Raw genomic sequence first — 26420 nt, 5'->3', positions numbered from 1 at the left:
TGTGGTGTCAAATCCGCTTCTTCAGATTCCGAAGAAGAACTAGTAGAGTTGGAGGCTACTGCCTCTGCCGCATTTTCGTGAATAGCACTTAGTGTCGACATCGCAACAGAAGCTGTCAGGGTTGCAGCAGTGGATATAAATGAGCTTGAGAGAGTTGGTAAAATTGTTGGCTGAGAAGACGAAGGGAAAGACAGTGGTGGGACGGCTACAGGTGAATATGGGTTCGAGGAGCTACCAATCGCTTCAACAGCTCGTGCAGCTAACTTGTGACCCTCGTTTTTATAATTCATATTCAACGTATCTCTCTTGGCTGGCTTTTCAGCAGGTGAAATAATGCTACTACCAGGTGTTTCTGCATTATCTGTCGCGGTCGGTTCTGAAGCAGCCGGCTCGGTTGCTGCCGTACTTTCATCACCGGAACTCTCACTATGTGTCTCTTCGTATTGTAGCCGATAAATACGCAACCTGATGTTAAGAATTTGTTAGCACGCCGTTTTACGACGTCAATTTCATCGCATTCAAATACCTCACATGTTGATTAACGCTATTCCAAAAGCAACCTGGCATAAATGCAAAGGGAAGTGAAGATAAACCCACAGCTGATTATTTCTGTTGTGAAGCATAACCTCTTTCGAAAAGTCTTCAAAGTAGTTGAAGAAGAATCCGAAGATGATGACCACAGCCATAAAATTGGGTATACTAAGTTGTGAACTTTTATCAGTGCGAAGCAGTAGATCATCCGACTTCAGGCTCTGACTTACACTACGTGTACGGTGGTTCCAGCCTCAGCGACAAGCTTAACAAATCCCATCAAGTTCTCGCCTATAACGAAATTAGAGAAGACTTTTCAAAGATCCAAAACCGAGATATTAGAGAATGTTACATACCGAGTACAATCAAGGTCAATAATCCAAATCTCTCCGCCAAGTGACTTGCAGCCCACGAAAGACGCTTATTGTCCCGTACGATCAAGTTGACTATGAGCTCTACAAACAATCCAACATACCATAAGGCAAAGTGGGAGTTGTTGTTGATGAATAGAAGAGATACACCCCAGAGAATGATCGATATGACGTTGGCCACGACGTAACATAGGAGAGGAACTCGCGACTTTGATTTTGCCATCAATGCAACCGAGAACACTAGTGCAAAAGAATACCAGAGTAGTTAGTAAAAAGATGAATGTAGCTTTGAATGATTCAAAAAGAGGATCATGACAGTCTTTACCTATACCATATTCTATGACTAGGACGCCCTTGAGAGCTGTTATTTCAAAATAAATCCAGATTCAGTCATTTTGGTTCTCATGAACAGTACACCGAAAATTAACCTACCCATATAGCCATATACGAACCCAGGGGAATTCAAGAAGTGATCAGAAGTACCAGCCATGCCAACTGAGTATGTAAAAGTCGGTGTTAACAACATAAAATTTTATGAAACCACAACATCAATCAACAGTGAATCGATACATACTCACTGCGCACATTTCAATTAGTTTCCAGATGTGATGCATGACATCGTCTCTATCAGTCAAAGCGTTTCAGATTGTTAGAAATTTGCACTTCCTGCTTATTCAATAATATGGTATGTCTTACGTGTCGAATCGAGTAGTGTACCTTGAAAAGTTTGGGTTAATTGATTGAAAAATCTGTCCCAACAGTACATGACACATATTTAAATTACTTACAAAGAGCTTGCAGTCCAAGCCCACCACATAATGACAAACCAGGATGCATACACGCCTAATGATGCCCAGTCCTTAATGACGTGAGTATGGGTAAATTCCGAAAGGCTTGCTATATAAAATAAATCATAAAATAGCTCCAACCAACTGGCAGCTTTTTCATCTCCAATATCTGCACTCAAGTCCGGTTCAGGAAAGCTATTAGAGAAAGACGTATGATGTCAATTAAAGTGGAAGTCATTCTGATGATAGATTGCAAGAGAAAATCTCACAGGAAAAACGGGCGCCGTGTAGAGTGACTGGACTGTGGAGCAGAGTGATCTTGGAACTTGGGTTTAAATTCTACAAAAATATTGGGGCTAAGCTCCAATGTTTGGTGTTGTTTGTGATGTTGATCTGGAAACAGTACGGTTGGTAAAATTCTCAACAGGCAAAATATTTGGGTATAAGAATAACCATACCTCCACCATGACCATGATGCACCTTAATGGCATAATCACGATGCGCATTATGTAAAAATGAAGTGAGTGATTCGGTGTCGTGTACTCCATTAAACATGATTTTTTCTTGCTGCGTTAGTTTCAATTTACGTTCGAACTCTTTCGCAGTTTCATAGTCAATAGCAAAATTCTGCTCGGCTCGCAAGTTTCTGAAATGAATGACTGAGAGGCGTTTAGAGGTTAAGGTTTTAGTTGTGTACCAGGAATCAAAGACTGAAATTTTGACGGTACCTGTCACAAATGCTTGATTGTCGTGGTGCAATAACCTATTTAGGTAAAACAAGGATCGTCAGTCATTTACCCATGGATAGAGGGCAATTTCCTTATTATTTACTTTGCATCATCTTTATCCAGTCCATGCTCCAGGGCCCAAGAGGCGCGGTGTTCGTTGTATTCGGTTTTTCGCAGCTTATGAGCTTGGTATTCCTGGCGAGGGTGAGTTATGATATCACCAAATGTCTCTTCACCATGTTTGTAAATAGGCGGCTCTTCGACTTCGTGTAATTCAACCTCTTCTGTGGCAGTGTCAGAATCTGATTTGGTCAGGATCTCCTGATCACTTGCTGAGGATCTTCGCCGAATGCCGACTCTGCCAATAGTAGGGCGTCGCCCGCGAACTGTTGGACCGCGCCTCATGGTGGATCTCGAGGTGAGATTAGGCGACATGTTGAAATGAAAGGAAAGGGGATAGAAGAGTTTCGCCCTTTTTGAACACCCCTACTTTCTTTTGAATCACGAACGGGTCTGAGTATACCGCTGAATTTCTTTTTTTAAAATGATATGCAGCATGCTCTAGTCCCGGGATCTGTATGATGATGGCTTGGTAGAATTTTCAAACACAGCCTCATCCTTTGAATTACGACATTTAACAATTTATGGTTTATGGACTTAAGGTATATATCGATGAAGCTAATTTTTACGGGTATCGTAACGAAGCTAAGGGCTGATTTTAGCCAAGCTGGGAATTTTGGAATGATTGTAATTTTATGGTCCGTCCACGCTAATCGAGTAGATCAACGGCAGCTATGGGGGGTTGTACCCAAATAAACAGTAATTAAATATTGCAATATATGAGGAGAGCCCATTTTAAAAATAGCAACTTACATTGAAATAGGAGGCAGCCAGTGAGCAGACCGAGGAGACCAATGGAGTTAATGCGATGTACGGCTTGGGTCAATCCAAAGAAAACAATGGCGTTGATCGCTCTACTGGCACAAATGTACTTTGACCAACGAGAGTTGACTGGAGTGTTGATCAATTTAATGAGTGCATTAACTATCAAGACAAGGCCAGCAGATATCAAGAAGGTTTTGAAGACGAAATCAATGTTGAGGCACTCTTCAGCTTCAGATGCTGCCGAACTGGTGCTTTCAGAACTGGTCGTAGTTCCACCCTCTGCAGGAGCCTCCATTGTTAGGGCCTGTAACAAGCTGAGCGCACGGCCACTGGCATGCAGCATAAGCTGTGTGGTATTGCTTACTGTGGCCACTTCAACACCGCTCTCCGTGTTGGCAGAGCATCCAACTCCTAGATAATCCCAATGTTCACCATAAATATGGATAACGTCCTGCAAGGCTATACCCATAGCGACTTGGCACAAGTGCAGCGGGAAATGGAGATACATCCAAAGCTGAGAGACATTGACTTCCAGTAAAACTTGTGCAGAGAAATCATCAAAGCACATGAAGAAGAATCCAAAGATGCAAATGACACCCATCATGTTGGCGCAACTATATTAATTTAATTTGGTTTGTTTGTTTGCGTCAATGTCAATAAACAAGGAAAGTAATAATTGAAAAGCAGCACTTACATGAGCTTGATATCGTCAGAGCTAGCTTCGGACACAAGGGTAATGAAGCCCATCAAGTTTTCACCTAAAAGGGATGGGCCATCAATATACTGTAATAATCATGAATACATGGGAAATGCCAACTTACCCAAGATAATAAGAGTGAAGAGACCGAATCTTTCAGCAAGATGGCTGCCCGCGACGGATACTTGCTTGTTTTTCTTCATGGCGACGTTGACAAGAAGTTCAACAAGGATGCTCACATACCACAAAGCAAAGCGACTTCCTCTTTCATCGTCACCAGGGAATATCAAGGAAACACCCCATAGAATAATAGATAGCATATTGACAGCCACATAGGCAGCAAGAGGCTTTTTTCCATGAGAACCAGTGATAATTGCAACAGCTAAAACTACGCTGTACTCAACCATAAGAACAGCCTTTGATACTGAAAATAACTACGGATTAGAAATATAACATACGACACCAAAATGCCCTTGTATTATTTACCAATATATCCAAGGACAAATCCAAAATGGTTTTCAGTTGAATAGGTGTTTGAAGCACCGGCCATGCCAACTGGTAACAAAATTGTTAGTATATGAAGGCTGCTGTGCCCTGTGTAGGAGTAGTCAGTATCAAAGTATACGAACCCAATGCACAAAGCTCAATAGCCTTATAGATATGGTGCACAACGTCTACAATACACAAATTATCAGTATGGTTGTTTCATTTGCGAAATGACTGAAAGTGCATGCACATACCTCCAGTATCATATCGCGACGAATAAAGGGCGCTGGAACACCAAGACCACCACATAACAACGAACCAACCGACATAGTTGGCCAATGTAGAGCCGTCCACAATATGATTGTGATGCGTAAAAGTCGTCAACCAGCCAACATAGAACACATCACCAAAAAGCTCGAGCCAAGAGGCGGACGATTCTTCACCAATTTCATCAGACAAATCTGGGTCTGGAATCCTATCAGGCGTTGCTGCAGATGTTAAAAATTTGGCTATCACTGACCACACTAATGGTATTGCACTTACATAAAGAAAGCTCGACGTTTTGGAGCGCTTTCTTCAAACTTTTCTTCAAGGTCCTCGTGGATAATTTTTTTGACTTCTAGATATACATTAGCGTTTAAATGAATGATGGCTGAACCAGCGGCAAGATGGGCTCTTTCGGAATCAGTAGAATTTCTTCTATCCTTTTCATTTGCGCTGGTGGCATCAGAGTTGAGACGTTGTTGGGGAGGTGGCTGTTCAACATTAGCTTTGTAAACGACTTAGTAGTGCATTCAACCTGGTTCTGTGAGCATATAGCTGGCATTTTAAAGCTTACGGGCGCTCAAATTCTGTTGCTTCGGGGTAGACGCTGGGGGGCCTGCAGGTGTCGCCACTGGAGATGGAACAGGCTGCTCGCTAAGTGGGTAGTGATGGCCATCGAGGGGATTCTTCTCTTCCATCTCTGGCGATTTTGCCGGAGATTTTGTTCCCTCAGGATGCACGTCTTCCGAGTTGTGGACTTTAATGGACAACTCATGACCTGATTTTCGTATCAGTTTGGCAAGTGCATCGGTGTTCTTTACGTTGCTTAGTTCTTTTAACTCATCAGGTGAAAAGTCAAGCTGGAGAGATATGTCATGAGGATAAATAAGAATTTTGGTTTTTTTGCGGTGGGGCTTAAAAAGATGAGGTCCGAATAAACTAATTGACAGTTTACCTCTTGGCTAATGCTTGCAGCAAGTTCATCTGTCATTTTGATAGTTTGATCTCCAATCAACTTCCTAAAATGAATGACTTTTTGTTCATGGGAGGGTTAGCTTGTCTTCTCAATCGCAGCTTTCAGTGCCTGTGTTTAGAATTTTACCTGATCGTAGTTCAAAGACATCGCTGACAGTCATTTGAGGAACGATTGTTAAGCACATGGTTTGATTTCCGAAAATAGGACATGAGCCTATGGAATTTTTTCTTACCCAGATTGGATGCCAACGGGAACAGGTATGGGCTTTTCACCAGTCTTTTCGGTTTCCCAAGCTTCCACCTCAAGTTTGTACTTTTCCATACGTTGTTTGTGCAAATGATATTGCTGTGCTGGATGAAGCATGATGTCTCCATATGTTTCGGTGCCATGTGCTACGAGTGGTTTGCCTGTCGCATCGTATTGCATCGGAGTATCGAACGAACTTTCCAATTGCGATGACAGTGGTGAGTTACTTGAGCCGATGGCGGATCCTCTCGCGAACCCGCGTTCTTCAGAGCTATAGGCATTGCTTTGGGTATCAGTTGGCTTTTCTGATTGGTCTGGGCGGCCCTGGTTATGTTTGTGGTGGCGGTTTTTTCGCCTCTTAGAGGGCATACCGCGTAGAGACACTCCATTATTCTGATTCATGGTTAGTAACGATGAGGCAAAAGTGAACGAAAGAAGGAAAGGCGAAAAATTTGCTCCAGAACGTAGTTGATGTTTATAATGGAAAGGCTAGAAGCAGACCTTACATGACGGGTCACACAATCTGAGTTGAACCAGCTGTTTACAATTGGGGGTGGACGATCATTGAATAAAGCTCATGTCTCCAAAGACAATACTGCGTTGGGAAGGAACCACCTTCCCGACGGAGTCAGTTTATTCAAAATGTTTCATTGTTTCTTTATCTTATTTACGCGAAATGTTTAAGTTAACGAAGGTTATAAACCATTTATGCATATCAGGTCCACTACCACCACCACACAGCCCAGCCAGCCAAAGCCGCACTGTATTATCGCCGCTTATAGTAAAGTAAAATGGGATGACACATACTATGGGATAGGAAATTCTATACAACGCTCGCTTCACGGCCCATACTCCACCGCAGAAGCGATTAAATGAAATTTTGTAGTTTATCTACTGCCAACGCGCTGAATTTCTTCAGATTTAATTTTTTTCCGCTTCAATTTCGGCTGTTCCTGCGTCATCAAATTTATTAGGTAGTGGCTTGCCCTATCTGACTGCATGCTTTCTCACCAATGGACATTCCACCAACCGAAGCTGCATCACCTTTGAAAAGAGGTCGTTTTGTCAATACATATAGGCGCTCGCCGACCACTACAAGACTATCTTTGGAAGGTGAGTGTTTCGCTTGGTTTTCCTTCAACTTTAGATATCGAACTCCGTGTACCCCACCTCAAGCGGAGACCTATTATCAGGCAAAGGAGCAAGTCAAAGTAGCTCAACAATCGCCGCGCTTTGCGAATGCAGAACCGACTTGTACCTAAGAATTGATATGATACTGAAACTGCTTTGCTTTAATAGACCTACCAGTGGAAATACTATTGCTTATATTTGACCGCTTGGAATATTGGGAAGTCTGCAGAGTCTCCCAAGTTAGTATTTCCAAGTTTGTGTATTACTGAATGTTTGTCCGTTATCTCAACACTATGTCCTTCCCATCAGGCCAATAGATATATCAACGATGTAACCTCGAGTCACTATTCATTATGGCGACGGGTGATAGATTGCATTGATGAAAGTGATAACGCGCTGAAGAAAAATATGGTCGCCCTTCGTAAGTGACACAAATTATCTGATATGAATTAACTCTGACCATAAAGCTTACTTGCCATCAAATAGAAATTAACTTGATGAGACTTCGACAAGAATTTCAGCAAAGTTGTGATGATCTATTACAGCGATTTAACGAGACCGAACAACGAAGAATCCACAAAGAACCGTCATGGCGTCCACCTGAATATGATCAAGCAAATACAGCATCAAATAGGGATGAACAGTTGGATTGGCCAGTATCACCAAAAGAAAGTTGTTCTTCATCCTCACTTTCATCCGCTTCCACATCACTTGACTTATCATCGGGAATCGAATCGCATAGCCGATCACCGCCGTTGACCATCGTAAATGATGGAACCTTGAGCATATTGCATCCTCATGGCCATGAATCCGTTTCTTTGACTATTCTCAGCATTCCAGACATTTGTAAGCAATAGAGAGTTTGCATTATTATTTTTTTCCTGATAGACATCTGTATACCCCACTCCCAATCGTCCACTAGCCCCCTTCCTTTTTTTTCCTACGTCTTAAATTTTTCCGCATCATTCTTACGTACCACTTATGGGTGGGTTTTACTCTTGCATGATGGCAAGCTGACATTATTGAATTTTTTTTTTCTATATAAATGTACCTTATTTCTAGCGTTTTTCCCACAACCATTTCACTTTCAACAAAATGAATTCCACTTTACCGCACGGTGATCCCGTTAGAGAAACTAACCAGGACATGAACACTAGTCCCGACAAGAAGATCGAAGATCTGTACCATTTAATTGAAGGCATAAGCGTTTGCATGATGACCACACGCTGTGAAACTACTGGAAAACTGGTCAGTCGAGCTATGAGCCCTCGTAAGCCTGACCCCAAGGTTCCGGCCGACCTTTGGTTCTTCGCCAACAATACAACCCACAAGTTTGAAGAGCTCCGGGCTGATCCCAACGTCAACCTTGCTTTTTATAAGTCTGGAACTCACGAATGGATCAGTGTTAGTGGCACTGCAGAGATTACGAACGACCGAAAGAAGATTGAAGAGCTCTATAGTCTAGACATCAAAGCTTGGTTTGGCGACCTTGGAGATGGCGTTCACAACGGCAGTGCCACTGACCCTCGTATCTCTTTGATTTACGTCAAGGCAGACACTGTCCATTACTCCTTGAAGGACAGATCTATGCCAGTGCAGATGTTCAACATTGCCAGAGGTATGGTCACTGGTGAACCTCCAAAGGTTTCCTCAGAAAGAGGTGAGTTTCGTCATAGACGTCGAACCAGTTGTAGGCAGACCGCCACTAACTCAGAATGCATTTTTTTCCAGACTTGGACAGCAGAGAGCTTGAAAATGCAAGACGCATGAGTGGGCTGCAAAATTCTATTGTGGAATAAACATGAACTGAACCTTGCATTGCTTCTATCATTGTAAATAACCCAAAACGACGTGGGAGGAAAAAAAAAAAATTTCTTGCATGATTCCTATTTGCTTGCCAGTTTCAAAATCGTGGTTATGACTGTTGTAGATGTACTAAAAAGTATGGCGACAACCAATAGCTTGAAAAAGCTACATTGGGATGATACGCCAGGAAATGAATGAGGGCACTCCCCAGGTTGGATGGAATAGGAGGTCATTTTGACACAGGGAAAAGAAATTTCGGCCGAAACCTTATCAAGTTCAAACCGCAACCCACAAATTCGTCTCCCCTTTACCGCTCCTGGTTTCCCTTTGGATCCCCAAAAAGAGCTTATAATAGAATAGATAAACTAAAACCCAACCTCAGCTTTGTTTATTCCTTTTGATAACATCTACAGATTCCGTCATTGCTTTCACATCACCAACATTGCGCTTCTATTACTTCTTTTTTTTTGACCCCGCTTCTTTCGGTTGGCTACACCACACGAGCTTGACATAAAGCATGAGCCGCTCGCATAGCAACTCGCCGGCAACCACAAGATCAGTTAATATTGTAGGTGTTCATTACCGAGTCGGTAGACGGATTGGTGAAGGCTCATTTGGAATCATATATGAAGGTAGGGCTTAGCCAACTCCTCAATGCTAGAACCCTTAAATGGGATTTTTCACATAGCGTACCACCCGCTGCACCAACATCCCTGACGTTAATCCCTTGCAAGGTACAAATCTGTTGAACAATCAGCCAGTTGCTGTCAAATTCGAACCTCGAAAGACTGACGCTCCTCAGCTTCGGGATGAATATCGTACCTATAAGATTCTTTATGATCAACGTAAATATGATTTAATCCATTATTTATGTGCGGGCTTTAAGCGTCTCACGTTTGCTTACCTTCGCTGCCCCCTTTAGCTGGTATTCCTTCTGCGTATTATTATGGTCAGGAGGGCATGCATAATATATTGGTGATCGATCTACTAGGCCCTAGCTTGGAGGATGTATTTGACAAATGTGGTCGAATATTTTCTGTAAAGACTGTAGCAATGCTGGCCAAGGACATGGTACGTTGGTCGATCTCCTACTAAATTTGAACAAGGGTACATCATTTGCTTATGTCGTTTGCCATAGGTCACGCGAGTGCAAACCATCCATGAAAAGAATCTAATATACCGCGATATCAAGCCAGATAACTTTTTACTGGGTCGACCTGGTACAAAAGATGCTAATAATGTATATATTGTGGATTTTGGCATGGCTAAACAATATCGAGATCCAAAAACAAAGCAGCATATTCCCTACAGGGAACGTAAGAGCTTGTCTGGAACAGCTCGCTACATGAGTATCAATACGCATTTGGGAAGAGGTGAGTGATGGGCAAGTGGGTTTTACATAGACTTTCGGTTTTCGTGTCTCATTCATTCCATGTTTCAGAACAGTCACGTCGAGATGATTTGGAAGCATTGTGTCACGTTTTCCTGTACTTTTTAAAAGGCCAACTCCCGTGGCAAGGATTGAAGGCTGCGACCAATAAGCAAAAGTACGAAAAGATCGGTCAAAAAAAGCAAGGTACACCAATAGACGAGCTATGCAAAGGTTATCCCGAAGAATTTGGAATATACCTCAAATATGTTCGAAAACTGGGATTCGACGAAACGCCAGATTACGACTTTCTAAGAGAGTTGTTCGACAAAGCTATACGGCGAAATGGAGAGGAAGATGATAAAGTGTACGACTGGATGGTATTAAACGAAGGAAAAGGACTAGAGGTAAAGCCGTCTGTTATTCTTCGTTTCGGCCACTCATGTTGTTGACAACACTAACGTGAACCATTCGTATAGCATCGATCGTCTGGCCAATTTAACGCAAAATACAAGGAACTGAAAGGTGCCGGCGTGTCTGGATCTAATCAAGCCGGGAACGGACGATGGCACTCAAGCGCTACTAACCATAATATTCCGTACAAAGCACGGGAGCCACCAGCTATTGATCGGGCAACACATGATGATGATCTAGATGGAGCTTCAGAAGAACAAGGCGCCCATTGTTGCAGTATCGTTCGCATTGTAAGATGTCTTTGTCATTGAAACTCTAACGGCATCGAGCTTGGCTAAATTGACGTCAGGGTGTGTTTACGCACTGTTGCGTTGGCTTTAATCAAGCCGATCAAGAGCCTCTAATTCTTATTTATTAAAACCATTTCTATTTTTCATTGGAACCACCTTACTCCAAAAAGTTCTTCTGTCAATAAACATCTCTGATGCCTTCGTATTTGCCCATAGTGATTGACGGCATTGGAATTGCCGTGTCATGATTGCATGCGAGTCACATAAGCGGAGCCTCAAAGTTCTGGTGGTGCGTGAGTTTCATCCAGAGTTCAAAAACCACACACTCGTCTTTAAACTTTCTTCTTTCCTTGCATTAGACATGACCATTGCACTGAAGAGCTTCTCGCTATTAGCATATGGAGTTAAGCCACAGATGCTGGCGTCCAGTAAGTCTTGTCATCTTTGTACTCTGCTCGCTTGGACTAAAACTCTAACTCAGCTGGTTGTTGTTTTTCCATATAGAAGCTATCGCCACAACGAGTCGACCCGTCGTGTTTCGCTCATCGGTATTTGCAGCAGTGCGACTATTGAACACTTCATCCACAGAAATTAAGAATGGAATCTCAACAAAATTGAGCGAAAACAGACCAAGAAGAGCACTTTTTTATGGTAAGTTGTTGTGCGTGGGAGGCACACTTTTCAGGCGGTGTTATATAGTGTACTTGAGAAGCTAAACGTTTTGAACGGATAGTGCCCGGAAGTGACGAACGGAAGCTACACAAGTCAATCTCGGTTGCAGCGGATTGCATTGTGTATGACCTCGAAGATAGTGTTGCCGCAAGCAAGAAAGGGTCGGCTAGGCAAATGATAATGGATGCCTTGGAGGCTTCGGAGCATGGAAAGGCAGAAAAGGCTGTCAGAATCAACGCTGTCGGTTCAGGTCTCGAGTTGGACGATTTAAATGTTGTGGTAGGTGCTTTTGTCTCCTTTCGAAAATATATTACGTACCATGTGTCTCATGTCTACCTTACCAGTTGCATACAAAAAGACTTCAAGCCATTGTGATACCCAAAGTTCAAAGTGCAAAAGACATTCAGTTTGTCAGTAGAATGATTGACTCCGTTGCTCCAGAATCAAAGTACGTAATACTGCAGTGTATATATAACCGTACATCACCACTGACATCAATATAGCCGAGCCAATATCCGTTTAATTGCATCTGTAGAGAGTGCCATGGGTATCATGAATCTTAAGGAAATTGCCACAGCCGATCCTAGACTAGATGCTTTAATTGTAAGTGAACAGAAGCTGATAGCATCTTATCACCAACGTCTCTAATTTCAATGGGTTGATGTCCTAGTTTGCTGCTGAAGATTACTGCGCCGACTTAGGCTTGGTACGAACACCCAGCCGTCTGGAAATGCTATTCGCTCGTCAGCAAATTGTCACTACTGCCAGTGCCTTTGGTTTGCAATCCATTGACTTGGTCTGTGTTGACTATCAGAACCTGGACATTCTGAAAGAAGAATGCCGTGAAGGACGCGAATTTGGTTTCACCGGAAAACAGGCGATTCACCCAGGTCAGATTGATACCATTCAAGAATACTTCTTACCAGATCCTAAAGGTATGTAGCAAACGCAATAACCGATGAATGGAAAGTTGACATGGCTGATATATCAATTGGTAGACGTTGAGCGTGCTGTCAAGATCATGGATGGCTTTGAGCTTTATTCAAAGAAAGGAGTTGGTGCCTTTGTCGTGGACGGCAAGATGTAAGTTAAACCTGGGTCATTGGTTTGTGTCATGACCTGCTTCTGACATTCGCTTCATACAGGATCGACATGCCCGTTATCAAGTGGGCACAAAAAGTGGTAGCTAAAGCTAAGGCAGGAGGCATGGAAATCCCTGAGTTGGATGCTCAAAATGCAAATGACGGCAAGAATACAAAGACGAAATGAGTTGAATCAATCTAACTGCCTCATCATAAAAAAATGTCCCAATCGATCAGCCTCATGACACGTATCCATGGAGGTTGTTATCTCTTCTTCCCATTCATATACACAGTAGCTGTACACTTTCAATAAATGCCTTTAACTCACATTCGAAATTGAGCAAGCTATGTCATTGTTTAAAACTTTTCAACTGAGAGTTGTTTTTGTATTCATTTGTAAAAAGCAGAGGAAAAAATATAAGACCAAATTATAAAGGGTTGAAATAATAGCATATTTACAGCAGCAACCAGATACTGTATATGGCAGTGACAAGTTTTTTTCATATAATATCTTTTAAGATGTGTCGTTTACAGCCAAGGCATCCATGTGCATTCCATTTGAGCCATCTTCTGAGGATTACTTGCCTGCGAGATGAGGTCTATGATGCTTTGATTTGCCGGCTTATTAGCATGGACGGCCTAGAGAAACAAAGTGGCAAGATGGTTAGCATACAGCGGACAGAGCTAGCGATGAATTACTGCAAAGATCTAATTACCTTATCACGTTCTGTTCGACATGACAAAAACTGGGTTCTCTTGAGAATTTGGAATACATTGGTGGTGATACGCTCACGCAGCTGAGTATCGGTAATTGGACGGTGGTTCATGGTGTGCCAAGTGACAAGTTCATCACGAATGAAAATGCTTAGGTACTGATCCAGTTCAAATTCTGGTTCTGTCAAGCATCGGGCAACCGCCATCAAGCTGCTAGTGAAAACACCTTCTATACCAATTGGCGTAATGAAGTTTTGGATATTAGGAGTAAAGCGGAAGGGAACAGATTCCCCATTGCCGAGAATAGGTGTAGTTTGATTCCAGACAGGCAGCATATCCACCATCCAGATATTACCAGTGCTTCGCGAGATGCAGAATTTGAATGGCTGTCTATGACCAATGCTCATAACATACGTAATGAAAGTTGCAGTGGCAAGTTGATTAGTGAACTGTTTGCGAACCATCCAGTAGTCTGTGTAGGAGTTCAATGTCTTGAGCATGTACTGTATGAAGGGCAATAGCGTCAATCACGAGTGCTTTAAATCATCATGGTAGAGTCATAGAAAAAGTTGATTATTTACCTTGGTGAGAACATTAGATGGTACCATCCTTGATGCGATCTCATCATTAATTTCGAGACGAAGGTTGAGTAATTCTGTCTTTTGGTTAGCAATCTGCAATGATATAAGGTTAGAATGATATTCAATATGCCTAAACATAAACGCGAGATTTTGAAATAACACGTACAGCTTTCTTTGCATCAATGTTTGCGCGGATCTTTTCAATAAAGTACATGATGGGTTCATCTCTATGGATTCCAACGTTGTCGCAATGATCTTCGTAAATTTCTTGTAAAGAGCAATACGATGGATCGTCTTGCACTAATCGAACATGTGGCGCAAGAGGTACAATGATGGGAAGATGGAATGAGAGATTTCGCATACGGCTTTCCTTGCGTCGTTGTAGAACACCATTCAAAATTCGGAACAGCTGAATGATTCTCTCCTCACGTCTTCCATGGCGAGCAGCAGGGTTTTGTACCATGAACGGGTGCAAGCTACCGTCGTGTCCACGAATAGTGATACGTCGAAGGCAGCTGCCATAACCTCTGATGACCTCAATCTCCGGAAGGAAACGATCGATACGCAGGAAATCATTTGCGTTGTCCTTGAGCTAAAGAATAACGATGCTTTAGACAATTGCTAGCCAATAGATAATTGACCAGTAGCATCGAAACTTACCAGCAAATACTGTCCAGGAATTTCAACATCGTCGAACTTTTGGTGCTGGAATTCTATCAAATAATGACTGGCGCTTTCGAGTTTTTGCTTTCGTGATCGGCTATCAAGCATTGCCTCAAATTTATCACGCCAAGTTCGGAGCTTGGCAACATATTGTGCGTGATTAGGCTTAGCCTTAATGAAATCATTCAAAAACGCAGCCTGAAAGATATAAAATATGTGAGCATAGATGAACCAACGAATCGCACCGTACTATAAATGTCTACTGCAAATAAAATTACCTTCATCTGCCCAGGATACAGGTTTTCGGCAAATCGAGATATATTAGTCTGAGTTGCAGGTGATAACTGTCCAGTATCGTTGGGATTAGACAGACGTGCAAGCAATTGCTAAATGGAAACGAAATTAGAACCGTGCCGATACAATGTATTCAAGCATTGTTGTCCCATATATAGCACATTATACTATACCTGTATGCCATCATTTAACAGAGCCACAATCAAGCGGTACATGTCCTCGTCAGCTTGAGGTTTCAATTTCAACTGAATTTGATCAACCATCGTTTCCATAGACAAAGCCAGCAGTGGATATCCAGTTTTGAGCATAGACATGATCTCGTCCACAAGTTCCCAAGGATGTCTTGGCATGGTATTCTGGCTGACCGGTGGTGTGGTGTTAGGCTTAGTACCGTTAGCAGCGGCAGCAGCTGCAGCAACTGCGTTGGCAGCAGCAGTGGTCGCTTGTGAGGTGGCTGGACTAGCACCGGGCTTGACTCCATCCTGGCTTGCAGTCGTTACTGGCGTTTGACCTTGTGAATTAGATGCATTTGAGAGAGGAGACTGTTGTCCGGCAGGTGACATGTTAGCAAGAGGAGATGTAGCAGGACCTTGAGGTGAACCTTGTGGTGTCTGTACCGGTGGCGATTGTTCTGAAGGAGAGGCCTGTGATGCCATGTTGGTATCAACATTCTCAATCTTCACATCGTGACCTATTGTTGACTTTTCGTCGCCGTCTGCATTAGTCGCACTGCCGTTTGCCTCCTGCATAGCAGTATCAACATCGGTAGCCTGAGTATTTGGTGTTGCTGAAGCAGCATTGGCGCCTTCAGTCTTTACCTCTGGTGTTGTGGGTACAGTTGCTGGTGAGCTACCTGTAGCCGTTGTTGTAGCGGAAGCTGCCGCTGCGCCTCCGGAAGCTGGAGCTAGTCCTTGTTTCTTCATCAAAAGATACTCTTCCTTTTGTGTTCTCAATTGGAAGTGCAGTGCCTATAGTGTGTTTTAAGTCATTAACATCTTTTAAGCGTGAGCGTGGAATAAATGTATAAAAAGAGATAATCAATATACCTGAGGGAATTGCTTGGCAATTCGTACCAGTATGGTTCGTGCATGTCGAGCTTCCTTATGTTGAAGAGCTGTCAAGAGCTGTGGTATAAAGGTAATCCAATACCAAACAGGTGTTTCACCCTTATAGCTTTCGAAAGCTCGAGATACAGTGCCTTGGACATCATCCAAGCTAAGAAGCCAAAGAACTCGAAGGAGATACTTTCGTGCCTTCGAGCTTTTGTAAATTCCAGCGGCTTGCAAATAGCAGCTAACAGCATTATTAGCCCAGCTTAGATCCTTTGGATTCTCTCGGAATCTGTGATCATTATACTGTCCCCATGCAGCCCAGGCCTTTGGAAGTGCCAAGTCGATTTGAACAGCATTGACAAATGCTTCGTTGGCTTCGTTGTAATGATTCAGCTTAACAAGGAACATGCCCTTCAATGTAAAGAATTCTGCCTTCTGCTGCTGACCAAAGTACACCAAGTTAGTGTTGTTGATGACATCAAGTCCGGCGGTCAATTCAGCAGGATTTTGGTAATAGCATTTTGCCTGTTCTCGTAGCTTTAAGAAAGCTTCTTGGATCTCAATGTTGGGCAAGGTATAAATCTTGGTGAGATAGTTGATACAGACATCGTATAGTTGATGTTTGCGAGCAACGTGAGCAAATCGATTGATGATCCAAGCAGTCTCGTGGTAACCGCGGTAGGCGTATGAATGAGCATTGCCGGTATTGGCACCTCCAGCAGGTTGCTGCAGCAGGGGAATTAACGGGAGATATGTACGATTGATAGCTGAGAATATATGCTGTCTCCATGCCACAAGATCGCTCCAAACATTGATATCATCCCAAGTATTAGGTAGACGCTCCCTCCATGTTGTGAGAATACTTTTGAGTTCGGCTGATCGCGTATCGAGATTTTGCGCCGTAGTAGTCATCAAGCTATTAAATATCTGACTAGCTTCTTGCAGTTCAATGTATTGCTGGAAAATTTGTAGCAATGGCAAGTGGCTATTAGACACAATATTGGGCAGTGAATGCCATTTCCTCAATGAGAGTTGAACGCCTTCTTCATATGTTCTGTTGAACTCTTGAAGCTTGTCATTATTTGCTTGAGATTTGACCAGTGCCATAAAGGCCTCAAAGACCTTTCTTCTTGGCGTAGGAGAATCAGAGAGTTGTTGAATGGTTTGTTCCAAAAGCTCTCTTTCAGCAGTCCAATCGGATAGTCTCCATGCACATTCCAAGAGCAAATCAGTGTTCGAATCATGCTTGGCCAGGTCAACAAGAATATCCCATTGTTGCAACTTTTGGGTACACATAATCCAATGGTCTTCCCAAAGCATGTATTCCGATTCAGTGAATGGCAGAACGCCGCTTCGCGCTTTGATCTGAGCGTTTTCGTACATGTTCTGAGCTTGCATCCACATTCCAAACTGTTCACAGGAAATAGCCGCATTTGTCTCAGTGTACGCGCATCGTCGTCTCCACAAACCATAAAACATGTCGTTTTCAGACAGATCGGTGTACAGTTCACCAAGTGCGTCAAGTGTTCGCTCACGACTATTTTGATCATCTTTAGTGATCTCACCGCCTCTTCCGTTGGGAATAGCTTGTTGTAGTATTTCATGAGCGATATGCCATGCATTGTGCGCTTTACCCAAGTACTTGACCAAGTGAGTCGGCAATTTGACAGCAGTATGACATCGAGCTACACCTTCCAACAATGCCTGTATGACATTGGCGGATTGCTGACTTTGGCGGCTGTGGTAGTCATTGGAAAGCAAGGAGATAAGCACTTTGGTCATATCATGTCGTTCAGTGCTTGACAGGTTAGCCCAGCATAGAGTGAACATATGCACCCAAAGTTGGTATGCTACATTGTCGTCAATATGTTGAAGCTGTCGCATTGGTGTGATGATAGAGCCGGTTTTCAAGTTTTGAAGAGAGCTAAGGAATACTTCATGATCGTCAATGAGCTTACTGACTGCTTCAGGAACATCCATATCCATAGGTTCAGTGTCATTCGATAGAATTTTGATGGACTTCACTTTCAAACTGAAAGCCGATGACTGCAAAGGTGCCTCAACATCGATAATACCTAGTAATAAATCTAAAGCTTGATGAATCCAGAATTGGCTTGCCAAGTACTCCCAGTTTTGCACACCAAGGACGTAATTGAGCCTAGTATACAGCGATCTACCAATGCTACGGTCAAAGATCTCCGAGAATTGCTGTCGAATTTCCGGATTTTCGCATCGGGTTCCAAGTAAGAATGCTTGCTCTAATCTCACAGTGAGTTCAGATCTTGCAAACACAGGATTGCTATAAATCTTGATAACAAGCTTAAGGAAGTCTTCAGTAAGTTGTTGATCATTGCGACGTTCCAAAGCCATCATTTTAACAAGAAGGCCAGCCTTTTCCCTGATGGTTGGGAATGTCTCTGACTTGCCCAAAATCCATTCCTGCAGCATGTCCAAGATAGCACGTAGCAACACGGTATCTGGTGACTTTTCAATCAACTGAATAAGACATGTAAGATACCATCTACGTTGGTCACCAAGATGAGAAATTCGCTTCTTCAGCAATTGAAGGCCGATAATTAAAAGATTGACCGGGCTATCAGGTCCAGACGGTTGTGTGGTCGCGGTAGTGTTGCCAACAGTATGCTCTTTGGTCAACTTTTGGATAACCTTGACAATGCCTGGAACAAATCCATCGAGGTGTTCAGTTCGACTGCTGGATGCTGCCTCTAATAATTTCAATACAGTATACGTATTGCTCATGCTAGTAAGGCCGTCGGTAATGGTGGAGTCAATCAGTGAGGTCAACGCTGTGACATCTGGATGTTGTGATTCCGTTTCACTAGTTTCATCTTTCGTTGTTTCGTATATAGCTTTGTAGATGTGTACCAGTACCGGGTGCAACGCAGTTTGAATGCGAACATTATCTGTTTTGATGCTAGGTTCCAAAAGTCTATACAGTTGATTCATATTGACCACGAACCATTCAACTGGTTTGTGAGAGATGTCAATGTCCAGTATATCAAGAGCATTGCAAACTGAGGACACGTATATATCGCTCAGTTCGGTGAAGGCAAGTGTTCTCTCCAAATGAGAGAATTTGACGTGAACATCCGACCAAATGTCAGGTTGTAAAAAGTCTTTGATAAGCTTGAGAATACGCTGCACAAGCTTCTTCTGAAGCAGATCAGTAGGACTGACCACGGCACAGGCCAAACGAACAAGGTAGCTGACAATGTTTTCACGAAGTTGCAAGCTAGGTATATATTCCTTGCCAGAGTCGACTGCAACGCTTTTCACATCACCGTTGGGTTTCTCGACTTGCTGTTTCTTGCGAGGATGGTCTGGGCTGGAATGCTCTGGTGAGCGAGGATCCTCTTCCATTGCTTCAGTCTCAGCTTGGCTAGCAATTCTACGTTTTTCCCATCGTAAAATCAATTCAGCAAGATCAGCCGTCAGCGCCTTGTTTTCTGGTGTTGCGCTTTGGAGCAAGCCAAGCTTGGACAAGGTGTTGACAATCTGTGGCAAGAAGTGCTCACGGTAGTCGTAGAACAAATCAGGATGTCTCACAAGTAACTGATATACATTGACCAATTGAGAAACACTATGTCCATCTTCAACAACAACTCTACGAGTAAGTCGAACCCAAGTTGGGAAATGGTCCGCAGCGGTAGCAGTAATTCTTTGAGGCAAGACAGGAGCTAGAATATCGAGACCTTGCTTGACTAGAGTACGTGCCTCTGATTGATGCGCTCGAAGTAATGCAGCATATATTTGAATGACAATCTTGCTAGGCGTATCGTAAGCAGCAATGAATCGAGAGATGAGCACATATGCAGCGTGCTTTCCAGTAGCATCTTCTAATTTCAAATAGTTCCAGCCAAACTTGATAACTTCTTTGCGAGCATCAGCAAGCAGCTTTGGAGCATATTGAATGATCATCGCGGTCATCTGAAGGAGTTCGATACGCAGAGAATCCTCAGAGTATTGATTATCCTCGTTGCTCTCGGTGAGTAACTGGCCCCATACTTTGTAAAGCATTTGATCCATCATATCGGAATTGAGAATCTCCTCATAGCCTTCTGGTTTGTGCGTTAGGGCAACAAGCAGAGCAGGGTTAACCACATACCGCAGAGTCATCATTTTTAGCGTTGGTGAGATAGATGCATCCGAGAATTGCGTCAAAAATCTTTCCAGAATACTGCGCTTCTGTTGTGGATTGTATTTGACAGCCACCTCTTCTTGGAGGAACTTTCGTAGCATTGAAGAATCAATGACACTTTCATGCGTAAAAAGAGTGACCATTTCAAAGATCAACTCAATCTCATTGGCGGAATGGTGAGCGCGCAAATGGTTGATGAAGATTTCCACAAGATATTGTGATTCCCTAAGTGCCATGATGCCTTGTGCATCCTCTTTCTTCATGCGCTCGACCCTTCCAACAGAGCGCCACATGCTGAGCAAACATTCAAGCAGAGCTGGTTGTCGGGCTAACCAATCATTGTCGTACTGTACGATTTCACGAACGATCAATACGCCTTGGAATTGCATGTTGCCAGCATCTGCCATTCCAAAGGTTCTAGCTATTAAATCAGCGGGAGCCTTGGCGATTTCTTCTCGCAGCTGGGATGCACTTTCTGTCCCTAAAATATCGACAAACAAGCGGCTGCACTTGGGATTGCCTAGGCGATCGTAGAAGTATGCCACGGAATCAGATGGGTATCGATTCAAATACTTGATCAAATTCGGTCGGAACGGGCTGGAAAGTGATCGTCTCAGGTGTCCCTCCATTTCTAATACAGTTGTGACAAGATCGTCTAAAAATACATTGGCAGCAACCGGAAGCAAGTGGAAAATGTTCAGGATGGCTACAATGATCTTGATTTCGTGGTTTTCGCTAAGAGGCTTGCCTGCAGCCTCTTGAAGAACTTGCGGTTCAGCCCATTGACGAAGATGATCAAGTAATTTCTTGCCAATTTCGACTTTGAAGTAATTTGTCAACAATTCAAGAAGTCGAGCAAGGCCTTCAAGACCAGCTACACTCAAGGTTTTGTGGTTTGAGAGTGTGGTGAGGATTGGTCGCAAACCAGCTTGCAACAATTCCCTTGGCAACTTATGCTGCTGTGCCAATACTTGCTTGAGGCCACGGTGGGCAGCTTCTACAACCTCTGGTGATTTAGAATATAGCGACTTGAAGAAGACTTGTATGATACGCGCTCTAGTTGATGTCTGTCGCTGATTTGAAAAGTCTGAACAAGCCATAGCAGCGGAAAGTAACTTGATACAAACAATTCGCAAGTTCATCAAGGACGTGGCATTTTTGTATTGTGAGCTGCGACTGACAAGAGCTTGATCTTCTGCGTCAGCGAGAGCTAAGGCTTCGTGTAGCAATCGAACTAATTCATCATTGAATTCCAAGAATGGAGGGCGCAAAGTCAGGCAGTAGGTGATGGCATCGATATGACCAATCTGCATGGCAAATGGCAGAGCACGCAATGGCTTTGCAAAAATTGGACTGACCAATCGTTCACGTACAGGCGCAAGTAGCTCTGTCACTTCGTTTCCAGTGAGATCGGCAAGGAGTTGGAATGAAGATTGAATGGTTTCGCGTACGGCATTGTTGGAGTTTGAAAGTTCCGTAATCAAAAGAGCTATCAGGTGCTGAAACTTGTAGCTGGCATCTTGGGATTCATCATCCTCTGGTCTGTTGCAGACTTTGAGTACGTGTGATAATGTTTCCGTCGCGTCAGATGTATTAATAGTTGCCATTTCAGGTGATGCATCTTTGAGAACAAAAAGCAAGGATCGAACAAATTCTAGTTCAAGTTCTCGCATCCACTTGATTCCCATATCGAGCTGTGAACTAAGCATGGAGATTCCATGACATCCGCCGCTCTTCTTGTACCATTCTTGCTTGTAACAGCACGAGCAGAACTGGGAAGCGAACACCTTGAATATGGGCAACATGCCAACATGTTCCTTGCCTCCAAGCATGGTCACAGCAATATCATAACAGTATTGCAGGGCGGATTCAGCAAGCTTTTGCATATCCTTATCTTCTGACGTCATGACGTCTACAATGGCATCTACAATAATCGTAGTGTTAAGGTGTTGGTAGGAGAGCTTGTCATCCATCATTTCGGCAAAAGATTTCTTGGATCCAACTTCCTTAGATTCTACAAGCTCAGCGATATGAAGCAGAAGGAAATGGCGGCAAATATTTTGAAAGAAGGTCCATGCATCCTCTTTGAGTTCAGGGATAGCACTAGCAGTGAAAAAAGTTCCAAGGATTTTACGCAAGGATTCCTCTTCAGCATGTCGTTTGTTCATCTTCTTGCCATGCGCATTATTGACTAAGCTTTGATTGTTGTCTGTTTTGCTTATATCAGCCACAGTTTCAATGGTTTCTTCCTCATCGGTTTCCATGTTTTCTCCACCAGTAGTTTCGCCAACGGGTTTCGCGGGTTGTGAGTCAGTTGCTTCTGTCACTGCTAACAGCTGCTCCTGTATTCTTTGATGAATAGACTGTGCAAGGTGACCTGAGCCTGTATCTAAATCTAGCATAACTGCTAAACTAGTCTTGAGATATTCATACGCTTTACGCTTGTAGTAAATACTAGCATCCTCTTTTTCCAAGGTTGAAATAGCAAGTGCCAAGCATTCATCAAGTGGCAAATTCTGAGGTGATGATACTGAATCAAACAGGACGTCAACATCAACTCCATTCTCCGTTCGCTGGTGATATTCAAGCTTGGGAGGATCCTTAATCATACGGCGATTTCGGCCACCAAGCTTTCCCAAGATTCGCATAGCTGAATGGCTATGAAGCTTATTATATGGCAATGGTTGTAAATGCTTCCATAAGGCATTCATTAAGTCGTTGACAACAGGTGCCATGATGGGGTCTAGGAATTCTTGAGTTAAGTTGTCTATGCAGAGTTCCAGCGTCCGTAAGCCTTGGCTGACCAGATCGGGGCCGGCTTGTAGGGCTAGGACCAAAGGTCTCATCAGATATGGCAAATAGGGAAGTAATGCGCTCAATCGAACAGGCACGGTCAAGCAAAGTTCGACAAAGAGATCACGCATATGTTGCTTGTGAGCGATCGTCAGAAGAGAATTGAGATTTTCCAACAAGACTTGTAGGAGGGGAAGCACTTCCTTGTACAGTAGTTCGAAACGACCTCCACCAATGCTGCGGAATAAGGCTCGCAAAAGTAGGAAATAATTTCCCGGCTCCTTGGTCTTTGCAGAGAGCTTTAGACACGTCATGACAAGGTTACCTAGATACGGTTGTAGAACTGACTCGTTCGCGTCTGGGAACATGTTAACGGCCATGAAGGCCAATTTGAACAAGCGCAACATGACATTCGATGAATGTGTGTCGGCTTCACCAAGCTGATCCATCCTATCAACGAGAAAGCGGAAAAGTATACCGGCAAAGCCTTGGGAAACAACATCATTTGCTAGAAGATATTGTGGAATATGAATGAGAGATGTGTTCACAAGCATTTTCTTGAAAAAAAATTCAATCTGTGAGGCAAAAATCTCTTGGAACACTGCCGGATCAACCAAGGTGAATGCGATTGAAAACATATCCAAAACTTCCTTCTCTTCTTTTGTTTGAGGTCCCAGCTTGGACGAATTGTCAGTGGCAGTGGCCGTAGCAGAAACAGCAACAACTTTACTATCACTGTCATCCTTCACACTGGAGCCGGGGTATACGGGAATTGACCCATCTGGTCCATAGTTGTCAGCATTGTAGTAGTCAAAACAGTTCAGACCTTCACGGAAGAGTCTCAAGAAAATATCAACTTCTGGTTGAGTGAAGCCTCTGGCAAATTGAGCGTACACTTGTGGATTTGTGTCTTGACCTTGAGGTGGAGGTGGATTGCAATGTCTAAGACCGGCCAAAATAGCCTTCAAACCAGCAACCAGATTCTTGAACAGAAATCGACCATCCTTAATTCCATCATGGACCGAATCGGGAGAGTAGAGTGTTGTATGGATAGAGCGAGATTTATCGAAATCAAAATCATCAGAGCTAGCATTCTCATCAATGGTCGTGGGCTTGGTGTCACTGGTAGTTTCAGCAAGAGCGCTTTTCGTATCCGTCTCAGAATCCTCGCCACCAGCGGTTGTACTTTCAAGCGACTTCTTCTTTTGATATTGCTTCAATGAAACATCAAAAAAGCAGTTCAATGCTGCAAACTTGCTTGTAAATGAATCCAATATCCTAATCAGTAGGTCTCGAGCTTCCGTTTTGTTTGGTATCTTGGTGATACAATCGATCAAGTTCAACAACAGCTTTGCACACATAGTTTGAATACTAGGGGCCAATGATTGGTCATGCAAATTGCGAGAGTAAATATATACGGTTCTCGATAACTGTGCTGGAGTCAACTCTGACCTAACATGGTGGACAAGATCTGCCAACATGCTATAGGCTAAAGGTCTACACATAAAATAGGCATGTTAGATCAAACGTCAAAGTTTCGCTATAGCACGAACCAGCTTTATATCCATACCTCAGAGTATCATGAGATGTGACACCTGTGCTGACAAGTACTTTCTCGTTCAAGAGAACGTCAATCTTTGGTACAAACGATACACGGAAATCTGTAGAAAGAATATGCCGTGTTGCAACAAGTAATTCCTGAAATGAAAGATTGCATGTTTAATACAGTTGACTGATGATACTTTGGCTCATCTTGTTCAACAAACCTTTCTTGTAGCTGAAGCTTCTGGAGGACAGTCCTTCAGTAGTCTTATCACAAACTCAGGAATGGTGGCTTGATGGGGGCGAAGAAGGGCGGCATAGCTTCTGAGAATGTAGGCTAAGAAAGACATAGTCTAACACAGAAAGAATTAATGAACTGACTCTTATAATGATTTCGGTGTCTTTTGGCCATGCTTACCTTCACTTGCGCAACAATAAACTCTGTATAAGCTGATCTGTTCTTGATTGCAGGACTGACTCCAACAAAAGTTTCTCCCTTAGCCTTTGCAGCATTAGCAGCCTCTAGTTGTGGTCGAGCTTGAAGTCCCAAAGTCTGACAATTGTACGGAATGTTAGACTGCAACTCATTTGACATATTAAACTGCGTGAACTTACATCGATAATGAGTGGGACAAACTTAACAATATTGTCACTAGCGAATTTGCGATGTGATTGAAATAGTAGGACGACAATAATTGGGCATTCTGTCAACACTTTGAAGCTGTACAAACTTTTAGCGAGCATCTTGGAAGGTGTTTCGGTGAAATCAGCAGCTGGTGACATTGGCCTTGGAGATGCTGCTACGAGAGGATGCTGTCCAGGCTGATAAAAAAAGTATAAGCTTCAAAAAAAGCTGATGATTTACATATTGTGGCAAAAGAACTCACTGTTGCAGCACTTGCGGGAGTTCCGGGGTTGTCAAATGCATCTTTCACGGCCTGATCCATGTTTTGATATATTTCCTGAACGACGTCAAGGAATGGCTGAACTTGATCTTCCAATACATGTTTAAAAGCTCGGTGTAAATCAATGATGATTTTGACGCAAACCACAGCGTTGTCTTCATTTTCAACGCGCATCAGCTGCAAAAGAGTGCGACATAATTCGGGTGCGTACTCTTTCAATGGTTCAGTTTGAGGAAGGCGATGTAGAATTTCAAGTATCGTGTTACGTAGTTTCTGTTCAATGTCATATAATAACTTAGTCGTCGCTCTTCCGTTGTGAATCGCTTGGGTTCGTGTGGCTTACCTGTTCAAGTGAATTGCTAACGAACACAGGCGTGCCATTGCGAAGATTGTCCAGAAACACGGGCATTAAGACCGAGAGAAATCTGGGGTATTCTAACGACTGAAAAACCTCCACTTGGTCTCTCAAATCACTCGCAATGGTACATTTCAGCTTTATGTCTGCAATTGAAGTAGTGGTTAATGCAAATGTAATAAGTGGGGTAGCCAAGCGGAATGTACCAGTAGCAACATACCTAAAGCTGGATCGCCCAGTCTATGAGCATATACGTTTAATGTAGTCATATCCAATCCACGTCGCTCAGCAGAAATGACGGATTACTGAGAGCGGATTAGAAAGACAATGCACCAAATGAGGATGAACCGAAAAACTGTCAGTTACAAGAATCGCGAATCTCAACCCACTCCACTACCTGAAAATCAAATGGTCATGTGACGTGACTATTTCTTTGATTATTGAAATTCCGACGCAAATCTCGACATGCGGCTGTCCATCTCACGGACTGTGGCTCAAGGTTTATGGTACCTCTTTACGTCGATTGAACGCATAGTAACATGATTGAAGAAATTCATTTGATAGTTGTTCTATAAATCGAATTTTCATTACTGGGAGAGTTATGGCTGGTAATTCGATACAAAGCG

The 26420-nt window shown here is 43.1% G+C and overlaps 9 protein-coding genes across 9 annotated transcripts; 4 read left to right on the top strand and 5 right to left on the bottom strand.

Moving 5' to 3' along the window:
* Positions 1-408: 408 nt before the first annotated feature.
* On the bottom strand, positions 409-2992 carry K450DRAFT_255662 (uncharacterized protein). Its single transcript, XM_051591379.1, has 12 exons — positions 2522-2992; positions 2419-2453; positions 2149-2349; positions 1960-2083; positions 1691-1885; positions 1599-1619; positions 1477-1526; positions 1335-1397; positions 1228-1263; positions 888-1142; positions 762-822; positions 409-699 (listed from the first exon to the last, which is right to left on the bottom strand). Exons 1-12 carry the CDS (start codon positions 2851-2853, stop codon positions 528-530), a joined length of 1545 nt encoding a protein of 514 aa, XP_051441688.1. The 5' UTR covers positions 2854-2992; the 3' UTR covers positions 409-527.
* K450DRAFT_255660 (uncharacterized protein) lies at positions 2991-4081 on the bottom strand. The gene is made up of 2 exons (XM_051591378.1): positions 3292-4081; positions 2991-3210 (listed from the first exon to the last, which is right to left on the bottom strand). The coding sequence occupies exons 1-2, from the start codon at positions 3905-3907 to the stop codon at positions 3188-3190; spliced, it is 639 nt and encodes a 212-aa protein (XP_051441687.1). The 5' UTR covers positions 3908-4081; the 3' UTR covers positions 2991-3187.
* On the bottom strand, positions 3858-5172 carry K450DRAFT_255658 (uncharacterized protein). Its single transcript, XM_051591377.1, has 6 exons — positions 5030-5172; positions 4741-4961; positions 4630-4674; positions 4487-4555; positions 4125-4424; positions 3858-4061 (listed from the first exon to the last, which is right to left on the bottom strand). Coding segments are annotated over exons 1-6 (705 nt in total). The 5' UTR covers positions 5032-5172; the 3' UTR covers positions 3858-3993.
* On the bottom strand, positions 5122-6420 carry K450DRAFT_255653 (uncharacterized protein). Its single transcript, XM_051591376.1, has 5 exons — positions 5959-6420; positions 5853-5875; positions 5706-5782; positions 5325-5610; positions 5122-5241 (listed from the first exon to the last, which is right to left on the bottom strand). Exons 1-5 carry the CDS (start codon positions 6372-6374, stop codon positions 5213-5215), a joined length of 831 nt encoding a protein of 276 aa, XP_051441685.1. The 5' UTR covers positions 6375-6420; the 3' UTR covers positions 5122-5212.
* A 346-nt stretch (positions 6421-6766) lies between these two features.
* On the top strand, positions 6767-8183 carry K450DRAFT_255650 (uncharacterized protein). The gene is made up of 4 exons (XM_051591375.1): positions 6767-7085; positions 7272-7342; positions 7413-7524; positions 7590-8183. Exons 1-4 carry the CDS (start codon positions 6986-6988, stop codon positions 7958-7960), a joined length of 654 nt encoding a protein of 217 aa, XP_051441684.1. The 5' UTR covers positions 6767-6985; the 3' UTR covers positions 7961-8183.
* A 1-nt stretch (position 8184) lies between these two features.
* On the top strand, positions 8185-9150 carry K450DRAFT_255646 (uncharacterized protein). The gene has a single exon (XM_051591374.1). The coding sequence runs from the start codon at positions 8199-8201 to the stop codon at positions 8871-8873; it is 675 nt and encodes a 224-aa protein (XP_051441683.1). The 5' UTR covers positions 8185-8198; the 3' UTR covers positions 8874-9150.
* On the top strand, positions 9151-11051 carry K450DRAFT_255640 (uncharacterized protein). The gene is made up of 6 exons (XM_051591373.1): positions 9151-9541; positions 9644-9754; positions 9832-9980; positions 10048-10282; positions 10351-10685; positions 10758-11051. The coding sequence occupies exons 1-6, from the start codon at positions 9427-9429 to the stop codon at positions 11001-11003; spliced, it is 1191 nt and encodes a 396-aa protein (XP_051441682.1). The 5' UTR covers positions 9151-9426; the 3' UTR covers positions 11004-11051.
* A 289-nt stretch (positions 11052-11340) lies between these two features.
* On the top strand, positions 11341-13082 carry K450DRAFT_255628 (uncharacterized protein; the record flags this gene model as incomplete). The annotated part of the gene is made up of 8 exons (XM_051591372.1): positions 11341-11410; positions 11490-11633; positions 11716-11933; positions 11999-12102; positions 12158-12257; positions 12325-12589; positions 12653-12737; positions 12800-13082. 8 exons carry the CDS (start codon positions 11344-11346, stop codon positions 12921-12923), a joined length of 1107 nt encoding a protein of 368 aa, XP_051441681.1. The 3' UTR covers positions 12924-13082.
* K450DRAFT_255622 (uncharacterized protein) lies at positions 13083-26139 on the bottom strand. The gene is made up of 15 exons (XM_051591371.1): positions 26015-26139; positions 25783-25940; positions 25422-25712; positions 25150-25356; positions 24953-25087; positions 24759-24887; positions 24563-24690; positions 16035-24489; positions 15162-15956; positions 14973-15080; positions 14692-14892; positions 14198-14623; positions 14032-14124; positions 13453-13953; positions 13083-13375 (listed from the first exon to the last, which is right to left on the bottom strand). Exons 1-15 carry the CDS (start codon positions 26061-26063, stop codon positions 13265-13267), a joined length of 11787 nt encoding a protein of 3928 aa, XP_051441680.1. The 5' UTR covers positions 26064-26139; the 3' UTR covers positions 13083-13264.
* Positions 26140-26420: the final 281 nt, after the last annotated feature.

This window comes from Umbelopsis ramanniana, assembly GCF_025399195.1.
Source record: "Umbelopsis ramanniana AG unplaced genomic scaffold K450scaffold_60, whole genome shotgun sequence".
Lineage (NCBI taxonomy): Eukaryota > Fungi > Mucoromycota > Umbelopsidomycetes > Umbelopsidales > Umbelopsidaceae > Umbelopsis > Umbelopsis ramanniana.
This window is presented reverse-complemented; position numbering and strand designations above follow the sequence as displayed.

What these genes read in the sequence shown, in the direction of transcription:
- K450DRAFT_255662 (XM_051591379.1), bottom strand. Translation starts at nt 2,853, where the DNA reads ATGTCGCCTAATCTCACCTCGAGATCCACCATGAGGCGCGGTCCAACA. An exon ending in CAATCAAGCATTTGTGACAG is followed by an intron (nt 2,350 to 2,418) that starts GTACCGTCAAAA and finishes AACGCCTCTCAG; the next exon opens with TCATTCATTTCAGAAACTTG. An exon ending in ATTGACCTTGATTGTACTCG is followed by an intron (nt 823 to 887) that starts GTATGTAACATT and finishes ATTTCGTTATAG; the next exon opens with GCGAGAACTTGATGGGATTT.
- K450DRAFT_255660 (XM_051591378.1), bottom strand. Translation starts at nt 3,907, where the DNA reads ATGATGGGTGTCATTTGCATCTTTGGATTCTTCTTCATGTGCTTTGAT. An exon ending in TGGCTGCCTCCTATTTCAAT is followed by an intron (nt 3,211 to 3,291) that starts GTAAGTTGCTAT and finishes AACCCCCCATAG; the next exon opens with CTGCCGTTGATCTACTCGAT.
- K450DRAFT_255658 (XM_051591377.1), bottom strand. An exon ending in TATTGAGCTTTGTGCATTGG is followed by an intron (nt 4,556 to 4,629) that starts GTTCGTATACTT and finishes TTTTGTTACCAG; the next exon opens with TTGGCATGGCCGGTGCTTCA. An exon ending in CTTCACTCTTATTATCTTGG is followed by an intron (nt 4,062 to 4,124) that starts GTAAGTTGGCAT and finishes CATCCCTTTTAG; the next exon opens with GTGAAAACTTGATGGGCTTC.
- K450DRAFT_255653 (XM_051591376.1), bottom strand. Translation starts at nt 6,374, where the DNA reads ATGAATCAGAATAATGGAGTGTCTCTACGCGGTATGCCCTCTAAGAGG. An exon ending in TGTCTTTGAACTACGATCAG is followed by an intron (nt 5,783 to 5,852) that starts GTAAAATTCTAA and finishes ATGAACAAAAAG; the next exon opens with TCATTCATTTTAGGAAGTTG. An exon ending in GCAACAGAATTTGAGCGCCC is followed by an intron (nt 5,242 to 5,324) that starts GTAAGCTTTAAA and finishes AATGTTGAACAG; the next exon opens with CCACCTCCCCAACAACGTCT.
- K450DRAFT_255650 (XM_051591375.1), top strand. Translation starts at nt 6,986, where the DNA reads ATGGACATTCCACCAACCGAAGCTGCATCACCTTTGAAAAGAGGTCGT. An exon ending in TACAAGACTATCTTTGGAAG is followed by an intron (nt 7,086 to 7,271) that starts GTGAGTGTTTCG and finishes TTGCTTTAATAG; the next exon opens with ACCTACCAGTGGAAATACTA. An exon ending in AAGTCTGCAGAGTCTCCCAA is followed by an intron (nt 7,343 to 7,412) that starts GTTAGTATTTCC and finishes CCTTCCCATCAG; the next exon opens with GCCAATAGATATATCAACGA.
- K450DRAFT_255646 (XM_051591374.1), top strand. Translation starts at nt 8,199, where the DNA reads ATGAATTCCACTTTACCGCACGGTGATCCCGTTAGAGAAACTAACCAG.
- K450DRAFT_255640 (XM_051591373.1), top strand. Translation starts at nt 9,427, where the DNA reads ATGAGCCGCTCGCATAGCAACTCGCCGGCAACCACAAGATCAGTTAAT. An exon ending in CAATACGCATTTGGGAAGAG is followed by an intron (nt 10,283 to 10,350) that starts GTGAGTGATGGG and finishes TCCATGTTTCAG; the next exon opens with AACAGTCACGTCGAGATGAT. An exon ending in ACGAAGGAAAAGGACTAGAG is followed by an intron (nt 10,686 to 10,757) that starts GTAAAGCCGTCT and finishes CCATTCGTATAG; the next exon opens with CATCGATCGTCTGGCCAATT.
- K450DRAFT_255622 (XM_051591371.1), bottom strand. Translation starts at nt 26,063, where the DNA reads ATGACTACATTAAACGTATATGCTCATAGACTGGGCGATCCAGCTTTA. An exon ending in ACTGGGCGATCCAGCTTTAG is followed by an intron (nt 25,941 to 26,014) that starts GTATGTTGCTAC and finishes CTTCAATTGCAG; the next exon opens with ACATAAAGCTGAAATGTACC. An exon ending in CTCCCGCAAGTGCTGCAACA is followed by an intron (nt 25,357 to 25,421) that starts GTGAGTTCTTTT and finishes TTTTTTTATCAG; the next exon opens with CCTGGACAGCATCCTCTCGT.